The sequence below is a fragment of the Eretmochelys imbricata genome, chromosome 7 (assembly GCF_965152235.1).
Source record: "Eretmochelys imbricata isolate rEreImb1 chromosome 7, rEreImb1.hap1, whole genome shotgun sequence".
Classification (NCBI taxonomy): domain Eukaryota; kingdom Metazoa; phylum Chordata; order Testudines; family Cheloniidae; genus Eretmochelys; species Eretmochelys imbricata.
The window spans coordinates 47,019,151-47,038,945 of NC_135578.1; the positions used below are offsets into that span (position 1 = coordinate 47,019,151).

Sequence of the window (19,795 nt, forward strand, 5' to 3'; positions counted from 1 at the left end):
GGATAGGAGGCCTGAAAAAAGACGGCGAAAGTAAATGAGGCAGAAGGATGATTGAGGTGTGGATGGGGGTTTTAGCCATGGGAACAGGCAGGTTGAAACAAAGGGAAATACTACTTCCTACACCATGTGATCAGCCTGAAAAGGCAGAGTTGCAGGAGGTCAAACACGCTAACCAGACTTTCAAAAGGGATGAGTAATTTTCTGACCAATAAGATCAGAAGGGAATTTGACTGTTGTTAGAGGCAGACAGTAATTCCCACTGCTACCAACAATATACAGCATTGCACCAGTAGCTATTTTGCCTTCCTCTGAAAGCATCAGTTATTGGCCACTGCTGGAGGCTGGATTTGATACACCAGTGTTCTGGTTTGGTATGGCTAATCCCTTGTACCTGTTCACTGAAGTGCATGCCACACACTTTTGCAAGCACAGAACAGCGAATACACACACTTACTTAAGCAAGGATACATGAGATGGGGATGTACTGTAGTAATAAGTTTCTAAGGACATGTAAGTCAGGTCTGTGGTGTCCGCTCTTGATGTTACTTACTTTAGAAAGGAATGGATGTCATTATTATTCAGCTCTAACTGGTTCTCATACTGCTTGGCGTAGGCTTGGAGGGGGATCACTGCCTTGCGGATGGCAGATTGGATAGTTTTGCGCAGTTCTTCCACAAGGGGCTCGTGCAGGCCCACCGACTCCAGCAGTGGTGTGCCTCTAATAAACATGTTCTCCAGCACAAACTGGAAGAGTGCAAAAGGAGAGGTCATTCAAAACAAGCAGCTATCACCTGCTGCTTCTCGGTCTCCAGCAGGGGAACAGGTTTTACAGCGTGAAGAACTCACATTCTCCACAATGTATTGCTCTGTAAGATGAGTCATACAATCATCAGCAGGAGGGAAGGTACCTCTAGAAGGTTATGTGGTCCATCCCTCTCCATTGCATCAGGAATTACTTCATTCATCTGACCCCAGCCCCAATAAAAAGATAAATATAGAGGATAGATGTGAGGATCTTGGAAGACAAATATCCCGCTCAACAGAGAGAAGAGTATATACTGCAAAGGGACTTTCCCTAACAGGTTTGAGGCCATTAGTCTACATGCTATTGCCATTCATGATTCCACCCTCATCAGCTACCATACATTCTGGGTCTCTAGGCCACTTAGTCTCTGTCATATTAACATTTCCCCAGAGTAACGCACCGTCTCCAGTTGTGGTATGGTGTGGGTTGCCAGGATTCCCTTGTCGAACAGAGAAATGAGGGAGGTCTCGAAGTTCTCCACAGGTGTGCTGAAGTGAACCCCACTGTTATCCAGAATCAGATCCACTACAAAGAGAGGATTCTTTCGTGGCCTGCAAAGGGAGGAGATGGGGTTTTACGTGGCTGTCTGCAGAAAGAATGGCACCCGCAACACTGCTATTGTGCTATGTCTTTAAATCCCAACAATGAAACTGACCAGCCTTGTGGCCTTATTCACTTTCCCAGGCTCTAAAATGGAATTAGTAACAGTCGCCTTCCTCCCTGGGATGTGAGAGAATTCATTAGCTAACATTAGTAAAGCACATTGAAAAAATTGAACCAGATCCTGGCCTCCAATAAGGCCTGCACTAACAGGACAGCTGGGGATTCGCCCAGCTCTGTGCCTCCCTCCCTGGCTCCAGGGTGCGTGCTGGAGACATGTCAAGAGAGACGGACGGATGGAACTGCACGAGCCCCTTGTGGAAAAACTGTGCAACACTATCCAATCTGCCATCCGCAAGGCAGTGATCCCCCTCCAAGCCTACACCAAGCAGTATGAGATGGATGGAACTGAGTTGCTCTTCATCATAAGCACCACCATGAAACCCCAACCCAAATGCAAAGTGTCACTGTAAAAATCTATGGTAATTACAAATATAAAGAGATAGCTATTCTTCCCTCCTCCACTGTTCTCCTCCAAGCCTGACCTTCCCATCTCTCCCCTCCTTACTTGTATGGGCTGTTGATGAGGTCCCCTCCCCATTCCATATCCTCTGAGCAATCCTGGACACTGCCACAAGCATCCAGCAAAAGCTGAGTGAAGCTGACCAGTGAGTTCTGGACCAGGAAGCGCACAGAGTCTTGCAAGTTGAACTTGATGAGCTCCATCAGTTTATGTAGCTTGGACATCTGGTATACACCCCAGTTGGACTGATACAGATTGTACCACCCTTTACCAATCTCCCTCAGACTGCTCTTTACTGCTATCTTGAGAGTATTGATCCAGGTGTCCTTGAGAAACAGCTGAATCTAGAACAAAGAAACATACAGTGAAGAATTTATCCTCAGAGGACTGATGGGAAAACAGTAGGGCAACTACTGACCACTGGCAGGGACCACTAGTGCCCAGTCCAATACCAATCTGCTGTGAAACAAGTCATCTCCGATCCATTTTGGTTGACCAATAACCCTCATATTTATGCATACATACCCAACATATTATATATCTAGTTCCTTAACAAAGGGTCATGAAAAGGCCTGCTGTTGAGAAAACATCAGAACTGTGTTTCTCCATTTCACTTAAGCTTCTGTTTTCTATCCCCGTTGTCACAAATTAGACTAGAGGGGACTATTATGATAATATTTTAGTCTGACATCTTCCATAACACAGGTCACAGAACTTTTCTGAAATACTTCCTCTTTGATCTAGAGTCTGTCTTTTAGAGAAACATCCAGAGATGGAGAATCTACTACAACCTACCAAGGACAGAGTCCCTGCAGCTTGTAAGTATTGCTTACATTCTGTTTTCTGATATGTATGACTTTATATTTGGCCACCTTAAAATACATTGTTTGCTTGTGCCCAGTCTACCAAGCGATCCAGATTGCTCTGGATCAGCCCTTTTCATTACTTACCACTCTCCTAATTTCCAATTTACTATTCCCCATGGTTTTCTACAGAACAGTATCAGAAGCTGTATTTCATAGGGTCCCCCATAAAACTCTCTGTAAAATATGACTGAGAAATGAGGGGTGGACATTTGTCTTCTTTTGGAACTGATTAAAGTGATGGGAAGGTGCTAACTGAAGGGCAGCAGAGTCCTGCAATGCTTTGATTCATTAAAATGCTACTAAGAGTCAAACTTGTTACATGGACTTCTGCTATTTGTGTGTAGAAATCAAATTTCAACAGTGCAAGGGGAGACAGTATTTTCTCACTGATAGAGTACAGGACTGAGGGTCAGGAGAGTTGGGGTCCTTATATACACTCTGCCTATTAAAATGAAAACACTCTTTTCCTGGCTGGTTCATATCCCAGATTGGGTGGCCTTGGGCAAGTCTCTCAACTTCTCTCTGCCTCAGTTTCCCATGAGGATAAAGCAGCCTTGTACAGTGTATGAAAGTCCTCTGGTGAAAGATATAAAAGATTTATAAGGTTTTATTGTTTTACTCTGTGGTTGTTAGTATCTAAAGCTTTTTCACTAAATTGTGTGGAAAAAATCTAACAAAACTAATAAGAACTCAAAAAAATTCTGTTTTTTCATTATCCCTGTGGTTAAAGAAGAGAGAGGATCTTAAGAAAAATCAGTATTTTTAGTGGAATCAAAGCTCTTGTTCCTTGTAACAATAAGGGGAGAAGGAATAAGAACAATTTGGAAATCTACAATGCAGATTTTGCACCATGTTTTCTAGAAAAGCTTTGTCCAAGTGCAATAAATCAATTATACAATTGCTAAGATCTGTCTGGCAAGGTCTGGTTGGTATCTGCCAAGAGCCCTGTTGATTGTTCTGTATCTCCCCTCCCCTTAAGTGAATGTTCCCTCCCTGCCCTTCCTTACCTGGGTGAAGGTCTGCGTCTGGATCTGTTCAAACTCCTCTAGCCGGCCATACTTAGACAAGGTTGAATGAAACAGAGACATGGCTGCAGCTTTGTTGCACTCATCCCGCACCTGTGATAAGGCAAGGATGACTTCTGGCCTGGTCAGGAGCGAGACAAAAATAAAAGATGCCCGTTGCTCATCAAATGGATAGTCTGGGATCTGGACCAGCCCTGCCAGCAAAAGAGAGTGTGTCACTTTAATAGGAAGAGCATTTTCAGTCCCTTTTTAGGTTGGCTTGATTCCACAACACTTTACTCATGTCATTACATATAAGTAATCCCAACAGACACCAAGTGTTCTGCCTATTTGAAGCTGGATTAAAGGGCTGGTGTTGGCACCAAAGGTTTAGGGGACTTCATATCTCACAAACATCTGCCCTGTCCCTGCACAGAAATGGAGCCCTGACCCCAGGACAGATCTGATGTTCTGGCTCATAGGTCCTCCATCATGAGGTTCTTTTTGGTATGGCAGGAATGGCCCAGGGATAGGGACCATGTCCCACAATGGGACTGTGCAGAGGCTGCCAGAAAGAAGAAATCAAGATTCTGAACATGAATGAAAATGAGAGGCGTCCTCGCTCCCAAACATGGCCTTGAAACCTCCACTGTTTGCCTCCAGCTTTCCACCCACTGTTAATAAAGCTGGACTGTCCATGGAATGCCTCTGCTTGTGCAATCTCACTCAAAGTGCCAAAGCCAAATTCTGTTCCCAGATACACATGTACAGTTTCCAAGGATCATTCATAACCTAACCCCCTAATGTAAATGAGTTCTCCATGCATTTGGCTGTCTACTGGTCCCCCAGAATAACTGGAAAACATACCACCTTGTACATCCTCTTGCATTATAAACTGGTGTGTCTGAAAGTCTCCCACAATAATGAAGAAATCATTTCACAGAAGGACCCTTGCAATCCAACTAGAGCTCAACTTTCTCCACCAGATCCCATACCTCTCTCTGGCACCTTCTCCTCCTCTTTCTCTGGCAGGGTGACATATGAAAACATCTGGGGCTTGGATGTGATGACTCCATCAAATATAATCTTGTTCATGGTGCGTTCATAGTCTAGGCTCACCTCCTTTTCCAGGCATTGCAGACAGTTCAACACACTGATGAGGATTATAAAATGAATGAACAGTGATCACTCAGATCTGCATATCTGCACCAATCCTCAAAGATCTTACCCCCAATTTATTTCTCCTGGGTTCACTTATACTTAGCTTGCTCACTAAAAAAGATCTGAATTACATTAGCAGAGCTATGGAGGTCCAGGAACAGAACAGCAAATGATGCTGCAGGTTTGAGGTTCATTGGCAGAGAGTTGTGTGGGGCCACAGGACAAAATAGTGACATTGCAAAGGTGCCCCACCCAGCTGGGTGGGATGTGAGTGTAAGAGAGGACCAGATTTGAAGCCAGAACTAGCACTCCTTTCTCTCTCTCTCCTCCTTGCCCTCCAGTTGCTAAATTGTCTCCGTACTAGTCTGTTCTGCTGGCACTGGTTGCAGCAAAGTGAAACTGACTAGCAGCGGATTAGGATCATCATATCTGAATCATTGCTACAGAACAAAGTGGAAGGGAAACAAGGTATGGACTGGAGGGATGTGAGAAGAAAAGTGTTACAAAGGGGGAAGAGAGACAACCTAAGGGTTGGAGAAAGCTGTGTGTGAATGCTTGGGGTATATGTGCCGTCTTCCCAAATGCCCCTCTGAATATTTACGGAAAGTATAAAATTCCTGATTTTCCTGATCCTGAACTCCAGCTGTCATTATCCTATCGTGTTATTGTCTTTCACTTAAAGCACAGAGTACTTCTCTCTGGTTACATCTCTGTTCATAAACAGAGACCTTACTCTCCAGTCTAGATTGCTAAACCACACAGCTCTTCACACCTCCACGTTTCTGAGGGGGGTCAAAGCAGTTGTTCATTCCAAGGGACTGAAGGCAATACCACCACTGGTAGATGATGATTCAGCAAGCCCAGGGACTCTAAAACTTTTCCCTAGCCTAGGCTGTATCTCAGCAGAGAAACTGTCTCATTTGTAACCAGGTTACTCCTTTCCTTTTCTATTTGATTACACAAGATCCCTGAGCATACTTTCTTTTAATTTGACAATCAGCCACAAAGGCAGTTGGCACCAGACAACTCCACAGCTCTCTGCCGACCACCAGGAAGCACTCTGCAGAGAGCTGGTGGTCCACAGCCTAATATAGGAACCATTGACAATCTGTGCTCTGGAAGCTGTTTCCAGTGTCTGTAACTGAAAATGTGCAGCTCCTATGAAAGTTTCCATCTCTCAGCATTAGCCTACTGTGGCACGCTGTACCCCAAAGCAACACCCTGGCACCCCCATATTCACCAGTGTTATATAATTGCAACAAATCTTGTACAAAATATGTCACGTGAGGTGTCAATGGAAAAGTTATGGTTTGCTGAATATGATTATCCTATTTGTATGCGTGTATCATTTTTGTATCTGAAGTTAGAAATATTGACTTTGTACCAGTATTTCAAATGTGTTTGCTCCTGGTTAACACCCACAAGGTAGTTTACATCCAGTCTAGCCAGCACATTGTGGATAAACCATTCAAGGTGATGGCCCTTTTAAGAAATACAATAGGCCATAAAAGAAGCTTACTCCCACCTGATGAATTTTTCTGCGAATGTTCTAGCCAGAATATAGGTAATGGCCCCTGCCATGACTCATCGAAGCATGCAAGAGCATGTGACCAGCTCATGTGACACTGGACTCCATCTTGTGCCTATACTTTTCCACTAACTGTGCTGGGGGCTTTGTTTGGGACAATGAAGTTCCCCCCACAAGGCAAAAACTATAAAAGGGGGAAGTGACATCATCACTTGGCCTCACTCCCCCCACAACTCAACACCCAGAACCTTAGGAACAAGGACTGAACTGAGGATGCAGTCCCAGGCTGAAGGGATTTCTAGCCTGTGTATGGAAGATTGGTGGACTGTTTGTACCATCAGGGTGAGACACTTCTTGATTCAAATCCTGTCTAGTATACAGAACTTGGATTGAGATTTCATTTTATTTCTTAGGTAACCAACTTTGATCTGTATGCTATTTCTTACAATCACTTAAAAATGTATCTTTCTGTAGTTAATAAATTTGTTTTATATTTTTTTACCTAAAACAATGTGTTGTTTGAAGTCCAAAGGGAAATCTGCTCAAGAACAGGAGATGGTGCGATGTCCTGTCCACATTGAGGGAGGGGCGGACTGGGTGATAAACGTATACTGGTCAGGTTTCTGACCAGGGCAAGACCGTACAGCTCTGGGGTTCTAGGCTGGGGAGCTGTGGGGAACTGGCTGGAGCCTCTCTATTGTTGGTTCATGGGTGGCTGGTAAAAGCACACCTGTAACACAGCTGGGTGTGTCCCTGCCTATGAATGTTTGTGTGAGGGCAGGATCTGAAGGGATCTGCAGCTTGTGTGAGAGCAGCACAGTGTGAGAGAGAGCCCAGGTTGGAAAGACAAAGGGCTCAGCGGTACTCCAGTTCCAGGTTGCACCCCAGGGAAGACAGTCACACCTACCCTATACTGTACCACTATGCAGACATCCAGTAAGGTACATTGAAAGCACAGGAATGATCTGAGTCTTTCGATGAGCCTGTTCTAGCCCCCAGGGAAGAATCAATGGGATATTCACCGTATCTCCTTTCTCAGGTGTGAAGTGCTCATTGCCAGCTGCTTCATTCTACCTAGGCTCTTCTCATTAATGCTCCTCAGCCCATCCACAGGCATGCAGTCCACATACAGATTGTACAGCAACAACGCCTGCGTTTTCTTACGTAGGGTATTGGCGGAAACCACTCGCTGGGCAAACACATGGGGGTCTTCCGCAAGAAACAGCAGACGGACTCGTGGCACCCAGTACTGACATGGCATAAGAGGGGCTCTCCCTGGGGGGAAAGAAGGGAAGACATAAATAACACACGCTGGGGTCCACAGTGAATGCAGAAATCAGATTCCCTATTTATTGTAGCCAATAGATTGAATATGCAATCAGGGTCAGGATGGGGTGGTGGCAGTACAAGAGACTGCCAAATGAGGGATCAGAGTTCAGGTCTGGGTTGGCAGGGGATTGCAGTGCTGAAAAGGCATCATTCTTAACCCCTGCAAATGGTGGGTACTTCGAATATCCCCAAATTACCCACATTACCCCCAAATGGCATTGGTTCCAGGAAAAATTATGTCCAGTCCTCCAATGGTGGGGAAGAAGAGGGAAAAGTATTATCACAATGCAGGGCCCTGGTGGTGGAAATGGAAGCAAACAGAGGTAAATGAACGTCTCCCATCTCCTAATGAACCCTAGTCAGAACACACCTTCTGGAGTTACTCCTCCATTTAGAATAGGCCTCCCTTCTTCATCCCGTACCATTCCCCTCTCGTTTGTCTTATGTACTAAGTACAGTTTTGTCTCCTTGTCATAATCCAGGACACCAACGCTGACCCACTTATAGATCAACTCGTGGCTTTTGGGATCCTCTGATGGAAGATATAATCATTACAATTCACAAAAGTAAAATGCTACATGAAAACTTTTTAAAAACACCATTATAGACGCTCAAACGATACGTAAACCACAAATTAAAAAAAACAGTAAGATAACAACAAACAGAGTAAAAGAGGCTAAACAGAGTAAAAGAGGCAGTTAGAGACAAAAAGACATCTTTTAAAAATTGGAAGTCAAATCCTACTGAGGAAAATTGAAAGGAACGTAAACTGGCACGTCAAGGATAAATAGATAATTAGGCAGGCTAAAAAAGAATTTGAAGAGCAAAAGGCACAAAAACTAACAGCAATTTTTTTTAAATACATCAAAAGCAGGAAGCCTGCCAAGCAATCAGTGCTAAAGGAGCACTCAAGGAAGACAAGACCACTGAGGAGAAGCCAAGTAAATTCTCTGTATCTGTCTTCAATGCAGAAGAAGTGAGGGAAATTCCCATACCTGAGCCATTCTTTTTAGGCGACAAATCCGAGGAACTGTCCCAGACTGAGGTGAAAGTAGAGGAGGTGTTGGAACAAACTGATAAATTAAACAGTAATAAGGCACCAGCAGCAGATGAGATTCACCCAAGAATTCTGAAGGAACTTAAAAGATGAAATTGCAGAACTACTAACTGTGATACATCACTACCACTTAAATGAGCCACTGTACCAGCCTGTGATTGGAGGATAGCTAATATAATGCTGATTTTTAAAAAAAAAGTTCCAGAGGTGATCCTGGCAATTACAAGCCTGTAAGCCTAACTTCAGTATCAGGCAAATTGGTTGAAACTCTAGTAAAGAACAAAATTATCAGAGGCGCAGATGAACACGATGTGTTGGGGAAGAGTCAACATGATTTTTGTAAAGGGAAATCATGCCACACCAATCTATTAGAATTCTTTGAGGGAGTCAATACACATGGTGTTTAGTAGGATCAGTGGATACTGTGTACTTGGACTTTCAGAAAGCATTTGACAAGGTCCCTCACCAAAGACTCTTAAGGAACGTAAGCTGTCATGGGATAAGAGAGAAGGTTCTCTCATGGATCAGTTACTGGTTAAAAGACAGGAAACAAAGGGTAGGAATAAACGGTCTGTTTTCACAGTGGAGAGAGGTAAATACCAGGGCCCACAATGATATGTACTGGGACCAGAGCTCTTCAATGTATTCATAAATGATCTGGAAGAGGGGTTAACTGAGGTTGCAAAGTTTGCAGATAATACAAAAATCACTCAACTGCTAAGTCCGAAGTTGACAGAGAGGAGGTACAAAGGGATCTCACAAAACTGGGTGACTGGGCAACAAATGGTGGATGAAATTCAGCATTGATAAATACAAAGTAATGCACATTGGAAAACATAATCTCAACTATACATGCAAAATGATGAAGTCTAAATGAGATGTAGCCAGCAGAAAGAGAGCTTTGAGCCATTGTGGATTGTGTAGTTCTCTGAAAACACCTGCTCAATGTGCAATGGCAATTAAAAAACTAACAGAATGTTAGGAACTATTAGGAAAGGGATAGATAACAAGACAGAAAATATCACAATGCCACATGCCATATAAAGCCATGGTACACACACATCTTGAATACTGCGTGCATTTCTGCTTGCTACATCTCAAAAAGGATATATTGGAATTGGAAACAGCATAGTGAATGGAAACAGCTTTCATGTGAGGAGAGATTAAGAAGACTGGGATTCTTCAGCTTAGAAAAGAGATGACTAAGGGGGGATATGATAGAGGCCTATCAAATCATGAACGGTGAGGTGAAAGTGAAAAGGACGTGTTATTTATCCGTTCACATAACACAAGATAACCATGTGAACCATCCATTCACATAACACAAGATAAACACATAACCATGGGTCACCCAAGGAAGTACTTTTTCATACAACGCACAGTCAACCTGTGGAGCTCATTGTCAGGGAATGTTGTGAAGGCCAAAAGTATAACTGGGTTCAAAAAAGAATTAGATGAGTCTATGGTGGATAGGTTCATCAATGGCTATTAACCAATATAGTCAGGGATACAGCCCCCTGCTCTGGGTGTCTAAACCTCTGAGTGCTAGGAGCTGGGACTGGATGACGGAGGATGGATCACTCTATAAATTACCCTGTTCATTCTTTTCATTCCTTCTCAAGCATTTGCCATCGGCCAATGGAACACAAGATACTGGGCTAGATGGACCATTGATCTGACCCAGTATGGCTGTTCTTAGGCTCTTACGTTCTAAAAGGGTTTAGTTGATTCTCACAAGGTATTGTGGCAGGTAAGATTTCCCAATCAAAATAACTGGGCTGAAGTTGCTCCTCTTCACTGTCATATGTCCCGTAAAGTCAACCTCAGTTGCTTTGAGTTGAAGATTTTCTTTAAAAAATAAATAAATAAAATAAAGTACCCCAGCACAACAATGCAGAATAGTCATGCATGCAATTGCTTCCTGACATTCACTCCATGTATTCTTCCCGTTGTTTAAGTTCTGGAACAACAGGACTGAATAACACACACGGCGGCTCCAATTTTCAGAAGAGCCTCAACTTGGCATCCAGTTTTGCACCCACAAGTAAACACGGACATGTTTCGTAGTATTTAGACTTCTAACTTATTGATTTGCAGGTCTGATCAGAGAATTAAACATTTAAGTACTATAAAATTAGCCTGCAATTATTTCTTGGCACAGAAATGTGGTTGCAAAATCAGAAGCTATTTCTAAAAACAAGATCCAATGAATGTGTGGCAGATCTGAGAGCAGAACTCAGTTCTCCTGACTCCTAGTCCCCTGCTCTAACCACTAGAGCCTGTTACCCAAGTACTCACTCTCATTTAATCATCTCTCTGTTCCATTCATCAACATTATATTCATCTAAGTTGGAAAGTTCCATTCCAAATGCTAACCATTGTATTGCAACGATACTGTAAGTGTCATTAGCCCAATGTCACTGTGTAAAGCACCCAAACTATAGCTCATTCATGCTTTACCGTGTCCCAGTTGATCATCTGTAGGTAAAAGCGCTTTTCCGGGGACTGGTTTTCTGTCTTGAGATCCTGGCTCCAACCCCAGCAAGAGCCACTCTTCTGGAGTCCGGCAGTCATACTCTTCATCATCAAATATCTACATAGGCAAGACAATGTAAGCAATGGAAATGAATCCCTGCTTGGGGACGAAGATAACAACATGGCATAGAAATTTATGAGAGGAAAAGAAACACGTACAGGGGGAAACAGCAAAGGTGCAGAAACCACATAATGTGTTGCCTTATGAAGGACTTATTTCCAAGAGTGGCGTCTAGACTAGTCCTTCTCTTCTAGATAGTAGAGAATGGGGAGGAGATTCTCAACTGGAGAAATTCCAAGCAACCAATGCTGCTGACAGTTGCATTCAGAAGGAAATCTGTATTTGTGTAATATTGGTATTAAAGAAGCCTAAACAACTGTCTTTGGAACAGTCCTGTGAGATGCTGAGCTCCTTCAAGTCCCATTGACTGTAATGAAAGTTGTGGGCACGCATTAACTTACAGGGGGCGCTCAGCACCGTGCAGGATTGAATACTATGGATCCCTAGCCCCCATGGCTTCTATTCTAAAATATTCATCTGTCCATCTCTGTTTCTTACTAAATCAAAAGTAGTCATCATGTACCCTGCTCTTTTCAGTGAGTCCCGAGAGTGTCAGTAGTAATGCAGATGACACTTCTGAAGCTGCTCGCTTACCTGTAGTGGGAGGTAGATGGGAAAGAGAGGATCTCTCTTTTGCTCAATGGTTGGCATATTGTCAGGGTCTTGGTGCCTGGGCATCAGCTGATTGGAATCTATCCCCTCATTGGCTAATAGCTGAGCAATATCTAGTTTGAGATATAGCCGTCTTCTCCTAGTTAGGCGTCAATGAGATTGAATGGTTATGCTTAATGACGTTATATGAATTGTCATTATTCAATTGTCTTTCAGTCTGCTACAGGGAAGGACGTCTGTGCTAATAACTACAGGTTCAATATGGCACCAAGGCAGTAACAATTGGACACTACCCAGAACAGATTGATGGAACTTTTAATACTATACTGAACAACACATTGTGGGTGGAATTTTCTGAAGTGCTCAGGGTTGGCCTAACTCTGCACCCACTGACTTCAATGGGAGTTTTACCATTGACCCCAGTGGGAGCAGAGTTAGGCCAAGGCTGAGCACTTTGAAAATTCCATCCTAAGGCATTTATTCTAGGGGATCACTCCTGCATTGTCAGAGATGGGCTGGGTGATCTCAGAGGTCTTTCCCATCTCCAACATCTACAAAGCACAATAACCTTAAGTCATTCTGTCAAAATGTGATCCTCTCTCTATGCAACCTAGGTCTACAGCATTGTGCAGGTGTCAAGGGGTAAGGCTAAACCCTACAATAAAACACTGTCCCTCTTGAAACATTATCTACATAGCACTTCCACATCTTCAGAACGAAATTCAATACCCGGTACTTGTGTGGCTATTCGATATATACAACAGCTATCACATTGTCCCCCTTCTTGAGGTTACCTCTCTATCTCAATCTTCCGAGGGCACTGTCCTGGCAGCCCCTGAAAGGGAAGCTGCACCTTTGGCTTAAATGCTTGCAGTGGGTAGTCTGACTTGGCTAGGATCTCAGTGGTTGGTCCAATCACTTGTTTGTCCAGGTAAGACTCAATGTTCTCAGGAGTCTCAAATGTTGTCACTGACATCAAACAAAAAAACAAGCAAAGACCTAAGTTCATAAAACAATGTATCTACGTTCATATGCACATACACACAGACAGACAAACTATGCCACCCCTCAGGGTGCACATGTGGGCAATCTACAAGAGTCAGAGCGACTGTACTACACAAGTGAGTGGAGGAGTTAAGCAGACCCTGAGTCAGGCTGTACTGATGAGTGGAAGCCAACCTTGTTTTCTCCCTAGCTTTCTTTGTTTGTGTGCTTATACATGTTATTGTGTATATATAATACCAAAACAACACTATGGGCTCAGTGCCAGCAATAATGTGCATTAAGAATTACTATAAAGCATGTGGATAGGGCTTTGGACTGAGACACAGGAGACCTGGGCAAAACCATTAATCTACCCGGTACCTCAGCTCCCCATTGGTAGAATGGAGAAGATACTTTCCTACAGGGTTATTCTGAAGGTAAGATTAATTAATAACTGAGGTACTCAGATACTATGGTGATAAGAGGCAAATAAATCTAGACTGAGAGCAAGTCAGATAACCAGTAAATTCTGAAGTGCTTACTCATGTTTTAATCAGGCAAACCTCAAAAGGAGTCAGTCATTCAGTTCTCACTCAAGCAAAATTTCCATTCACTTCAACTGGAGTTTGTCTGATTAAGGACTGAATACAAACTGACTAACAATGTCAGGACTTTGGTCTATTGTCTTCAGTGGGAAGTGTGCTCTAACAACAAGTAAAGATCTCCAAGGCTTTGGCCCAAAGAAAATCATCATCTTAGATAACCTATAAATAAAACATAAATGTTTAGATGACTAAGTATACCATCATTAGCTGCAAATAAAAGAACTGCAAGAAGCTGGGAATTTGATGTTTTACCTGAAATAAATAATTAGCTGCAAGATGTAAAGAGCATCATCTCCTTGGAGAGAGCCTAACACAGACCTAAAAATAAGATAAAGGACTTTGAACGAGCGTGGGCTCTTTTAATCTCTTACTTGAGAAACTTTCATACTGGTCAAGGAGAAACTTAGGATTTGGGGCCTTAAATTGGACACCTGGATGTGATTAGTTGAAACAATAGTAAAAAATAAAATTGTCAGTCACATAGGAGAACATAAATTGTTGTGCAAAAGTCCGCATGGTTTCTGTAAAGGGAGATCATGTCTTACTAATCTATTAGAGTTCTTTGAGGGGGTCAGCAAACATGTGGACAAGGGGGATCCAGTGGACAGAAAGCCTTTGACAAGGTCCCCCACCAAAGGCTCTTACGTAAATTAAGTTGTCATTGGATAAGAGGGAGATCCTTTCATGGATTGAGAACTGGTTAAAAGACAGGGAACAAAGGGTAGGAATAAATGGTAAATTTTCAGAATGGAGAGGGGTAACTAGTGGTGTTCCCCAAGGGTCAGTCCTAGGACCAATCCTATTCAACCTATTCATAAATGATCTGGAGAAAGGGGTAAACAGCGAGGTGGCAAAGTTTGCAGATGATACTAAACTGCTCAAGATAGTTAAGACCAAAGCAGACTGTGAAGAACTTCAAAAAGATCTCACAAAACTAAGTGATTGGGCAACAAAATGGCAAATGAAATTTAATGTGGATAAATGTAAAGTAATGCACATTGGAAAAAATAACCCCAACTATACATACAATATGACAGGGGCTAATTTAGCTATAACTAATCAGGAGAAAGATCTTGGAGTCATCGTGGATAAGTTCTCTGAAGACGTCCACGCAGTGTGCAGTGGCAGTCAAAAAAGCAAACAGGATGTTAGGAATCATTGAAAAAGGGATAGAGAATAAGACAGAGAATATCTTATTGCCCTCATATAAATCCATGGTATGCTCACATCTTGAATACTGCATACAGATGTGGTCCCCTCATCTCAAAAAAGATATACTAGGATTAGAAAAGGTTCAGAAAAGGGCAACTAAAATGATTAGGGGTTTGGAACGGGTCTTATATGAGGAGAGATTAAAGAGGCTAGGACTTTTCAGCTTGAAAAAGAGGAGACTAAGCGGGGATATGATAGAGGTATATAAAATCATGAGTGGTGTGGAGAAAATGAATAAGGAAAAGTTATTTACTTGTTCCCATAATATAAGAACTAGGGGCCACCAAATGAAATTAATGGGCAGCAGGTTTAAAACAAATAAAAGGAAGTTCTTCTTCACACAGCGCACAGTCAACCTGTGGAACTCCTTGCCAGAGGAGGTTGTGAAGGCTAGGACTATAACAGGGTTTAAAAGAGAACTGGATAAATTCATGGAGGTTAAGTCCATTAATGGCTATTCACCAGGATGGGTAAAGAATGGTGTCCCTAGCCTCTGTTTGTTTGTCAGAGGGTGGAGATGGAGACAGGAGAGAGATCACTAGATCATTACCTGTTAGGTTCACTCCCTCTGGGGCACCTGGCATTGGCCACTGTTGGTAGACAGGATACTGGACTGGATGGACCTTTGGTCTGACCCAGTATGGCTGTTCTTATGTACTTATGTATTAAGGTTGTTAATGACGTTGGACCCCATCCTGCAACTTGCTCTGTGTACTTGGCTCTTGGTGCCCATATAAATCCCTACAGACATTAAAGCAATTGTGGAGAGCAGTTTGCAGGATCGGGGCCTTTGAAACCAATTCTGTGAGGCACTGAGCATCTGCAGCTTTCACTGAAGGCAAAAATGCTGATGTCAATAATATTTCAGGATCAGAGTCCTTGTAACACAAAAATACCAATCTAACATTTGCTTTTTATAAAAATAATATTTAAACTAATGTAGATCAATCCTAAACAGGCCGCTCTATATATTTAATCTCCGTTTTATTCATATCATTAATCAAATATTGTACAGAATCATGAATTGTCCATATCAACGTACAGGTTTATGATTTTTTGAAGATTTGCCTTTACTGAAGAGTGAATAAAGCATAGAGGTTTTAACAAAATATCTTTAACCTTGCACAAATGTTGGTTTGGTTTCTTCAGAGAACTGCCCTGGTTTATATCTATTGTCAGTAAATGCTACTATTCCCACTGTGGCCTTCCACTTCATTGAAATCTATGAAGCTATTCATTGCAGCACTTTGTGCATTATCAGTTATTTATGTCAATACTTAGTGTGTCATCAGCATTTATACTTACAGCCTGATTTTTCCCCATTATATAAGTAGCATATCATAAATAAAGACCTGTCTCCACTGGTTAGGGATGAGTCGGTCTTGTCAAGATTCACTTGTGGATGAAGTCATTTTCCCTTACTCAGGACAATCAAGAGCACATCTAAAGCACAGTAAGGTGATATATGGCTTCCATCTCTCCCCAGCCTACAATCCAAATAACCAGACTATGCCCTGCGGGTCTGCCAGGCTCTGGGGAAGGGAAAGATCCTTTCCTCTCATAGCCTCTCTATGGCCATACTCCAGCCTCCAGGACATGTGTACCATTTGCAAGTGGGAAAGAAGTGGCAGATCCCTTTTTCCAATACACAAAGCTCCACTGCAGAGTGAGTGTGGAGCTGGAGTCCAGAGCATGCAAAAGGCTGGGACGGGGGGGGGGGGGCGAGGAGGAGGGGAAGGTGTACATTTCCTGCCTGGCCAACTCCGGCACCCCCCACAGCAGTAATGGACACATTCCACTGCTGTTGGTAACCTCTGTGCCTACGGAGTGCGGGTTGAGCCTCATATTCAGGCATAATGGACCCGTGAAGGACAGAGTACTCCAAGTGACATTAATCTTGTTATTCTTCCCAGGGTACCCCACAGGTCTAGCTACAAGAGTCGCCTCCTAAGATTAGGTATGGACCCAAATGCTCTGTGGACATCACAGGGGCCAGATATACCCTGACAGTTGGTAAATCGCTTTTTACTCATGAAGGGGATCATTCTACTGACCTGGGGGTTCACTTCACTCCACCATTCCCAAGTGATTCCATCACCTTGGGATCATCCTTGGCTTTGAGAACAGAATCATGGGAATATTTCCAGTGCTTTTCTAGCCTAAAGTAATCAGCTGAAGCACTAATTTCCCAGCATGCCTAGTGCTACCAACATGAACCCTTTAAGGCCCCATTTCCCAGCATGCCTACAGGCAGTGGCATTATTCTTTTCAGTGCATTTACCTTTTGGCGTGTGCTGCTCAAGATCAGCCTGTCTCAGTAAATCCTTGTACACACTGGGACCAGCGCAAACATCCTGCAAATCCAGCACATAAAAGAATATCACCAGGGCAAGTCAGAGATAAGAGAGAGGGGCCACAGAGAGTAACAGAGAAAGAGAGGGTAGTAAGGGGATCCATAGAGAGTGTCATACAGGGAGAGGAAGAAAGAACCTTCAGTGAGGGCTTGAAGTACTAGAGTTAGAGAGGACATGCTGAAACATAGAGTGCCATGGATAAAGGCTCTAAGTGGCAAAGGGAGTATCTCCGGAAAGGGATAGGGCACATAGCATCACAAACACAGAGGCAGGGAATTTTTAATAGAATGCAGCCTGAAACCAACCAGAGATATCTAGAGAGAGGGCTAAAGAACAAGGAAACCAGTTGGGCTATGCTTATTTACACCAACTTAAGATCCGGCCTCATACATTTACTAGCCCACGGAGTTCCGTGCCCTGCCCACAATAACATGATCATACACGGCATACTGTGACTGCCTTGAGAGTCAGCCCCCCAGCCAGTAATTCAAGGACATCATGAATTGTGATAGACAAAGCATTGCTGCTTTACCCCCGAAAAGTCAAATCCTATGAGGGCTCTGACCTAGGGGAACAGCTGCAGAATGTGAGACAAGATGCATGGGCCTGGCATTGTTGCCTGCTCCCTGCCTTGCTCTGAGCAGATTGGGTGAAGAGATAGACCAAAGGAGGAGCCGAGGGGGAAAAATTATGGGCAAGAGAAAAGACAACAAGAAAGCCAAGGAGTTCTGTGATTGGTGGGTGTCATTCTAAGCTGTAGTCCTATTTTCTGCATGAGTAAGCCTTGCAGATTATCTGCTTTTCACATGGATCCTTACATCTAGGATGATCTGTGAATCTCCAATAGAAAAAATGAAGAAAGAGGAGGCTCTTTGCACTTACCCCCAAGAAAGTTGTGGCTCCTGGATAGAGCACATCAGAGTAAAATCCTTTTTGTTTAATCATTGGGTATTTCCTGTTGGTCCCCCTGTAGATGCTTTCTGCTGGGCTTGAGCTGGCTCCTGGGCTGGGGTCCAAGACCTGAGCCTGGCTGTTGGAATGAGGAGAATAGGGGCTCCTCCCCAGCGAGTTTGTCAATTCTTTCTTTGTCTTATCCATCCTCTCCACCAGTCAGAGGAAAGGTGCTATGAAGCGATCCTGGGCCTTATGGAAAGGAAACCGACAGATACAGTTAACACGGTGTCTCCACCACTTGTAAAATACCTCTCAGCATTTTTTTACATTGCTGGTTCGCTAAGCAGATGAGCGGGTAACGAGGTGCGCTTGACCCCCTGCCATGATCCCACACTTTACTTTTATGGCCTGGTGGCCATCTGTCTCACACACCTGATTGGATGGCTCACTAACCCAGGGCAAAAGGGGAACTTCATTATTCCACACAGGTTTCGGAGGAGAAACCAACAGCGGATGTGTTAAAAGCTGCTTTCCTGAAACTGCAGGGACTTCCCAGCATCCAAGAGGCGGCCAGCAGAACTGGAGCAACCCAGGCCTGCACTGAAACTACCAAATAAGCCCCTATGAGCTATAAGCCCCTATTAGGTATGTAGGGGCTTTACCAAATCCCTTAAGGGTAACAGTCCCTTCCAAACTTAACTTAATTCTAGTAAACTTAAAACCAGATACCCCACCCAGCTAGGCCCAGATGTAAATTCTGACTCCGTCTCAGACAATTAAAGCAGAGGTGTCTATGTGAGGACTGCTGAATATTAAAATATAGCCAGAAGCTCCCCGCTCCTTTTTACTGCAGGGGATTTCTTTTCTTTTCTTTTTTTGCTGGTGATCTCAACTCAAAATTTCTGTTCCTCCATCAGGGAAGAGACCAGTACAGGCAAATATTATCGATGTGTGCATTTATTTTTCATACAAAAAAACTTTACATAACTGCAGATGCTAAAGAAGTGCAGCTTTCAGACACGTGGCAAGATGCTAATGCAAAACCAAGGGCTGCAATATTCAGTCCTGAAGTAAGGGCTTGTCTAAATACAAAAACGTTACTGCTCCAACTAAACTGGACTAGTTAAAGTAGTACAGTTCCCTTAGTGTTGATGCAGTTATACAGATATAAAGATGTTTATCCTGCTATAGCTTATTACCATACATGTATGGGAATTCTACATCATAATGCCTCTGAAGGCTATTTCTGGGGTGGTGCAGCTTATTGCACCAGTCCGTGCTCACAGCTGGGCCTGAAGTCTAGCCCAGGGGTGGGCAAACTTTTTGGCCTGAGAGCCACATCTGGGAAATAGAAATTGGATGGCGGGCCATGAATCCTCACAAAATTGGAGTTTGGGTGCGAGAGGGGGTGAGGGCTCTAGTTGGGGGTGTGGGCTCCTGGTTGGGGCCAGAAATGAGAAGTTCAGGGGCTAGGAGAGGGCTCTGAACTGAGGCAGGGGGTCAGGGTGCGGGAAGGGGTTCAGGCACCAGCTGGAGGTGTGGGCTCTGGGGTGGGGCTGGGGATGAGAGGTTTGGTGTCCAGAAAGATGCTCCAGGCTGGGATCAAGGGGTTTGGAGGGCAGGAAGGGGGATCAGGGCTGGGCAGGGGGTTGGGGCATGAGGAGA

General features: G+C 43.6%; 1 protein-coding gene across 1 annotated transcript in view; it reads right to left on the reverse strand.

Annotated features, from left to right (window-relative positions):
• The window catches only part of DNAH1 (dynein axonemal heavy chain 1), a 117,822-nt gene extending 99,488 nt beyond the window's left edge, over window positions 1–18,334 (reverse strand). The window contains exons 1-12 of the mRNA XM_077823430.1: window positions 18,119–18,334; window positions 17,164–17,236; window positions 12,876–13,050; window positions 12,064–12,220; window positions 11,334–11,466; window positions 8,187–8,348; window positions 7,510–7,762; window positions 4,794–4,951; window positions 3,802–4,013; window positions 1,974–2,272; window positions 1,206–1,356; window positions 551–744 (exon numbers count right to left, since the gene is read on the reverse strand). Coding sequence (XP_077679556.1) covers window positions 551–744; window positions 1,206–1,356; window positions 1,974–2,272; window positions 3,802–4,013; window positions 4,794–4,951; window positions 7,510–7,762; window positions 8,187–8,348; window positions 11,334–11,466; window positions 12,064–12,220; window positions 12,876–13,050; window positions 17,164–17,236; window positions 18,119–18,334 — 2,183 coding nt within the window. The remainder of the gene's footprint in view (window positions 1–550; window positions 745–1,205; window positions 1,357–1,973; window positions 2,273–3,801; window positions 4,014–4,793; window positions 4,952–7,509; window positions 7,763–8,186; window positions 8,349–11,333; window positions 11,467–12,063; window positions 12,221–12,875; window positions 13,051–17,163; window positions 17,237–18,118) is intronic.
• Between the last annotated feature and the right edge of the window lie 1,461 nt (window positions 18,335–19,795).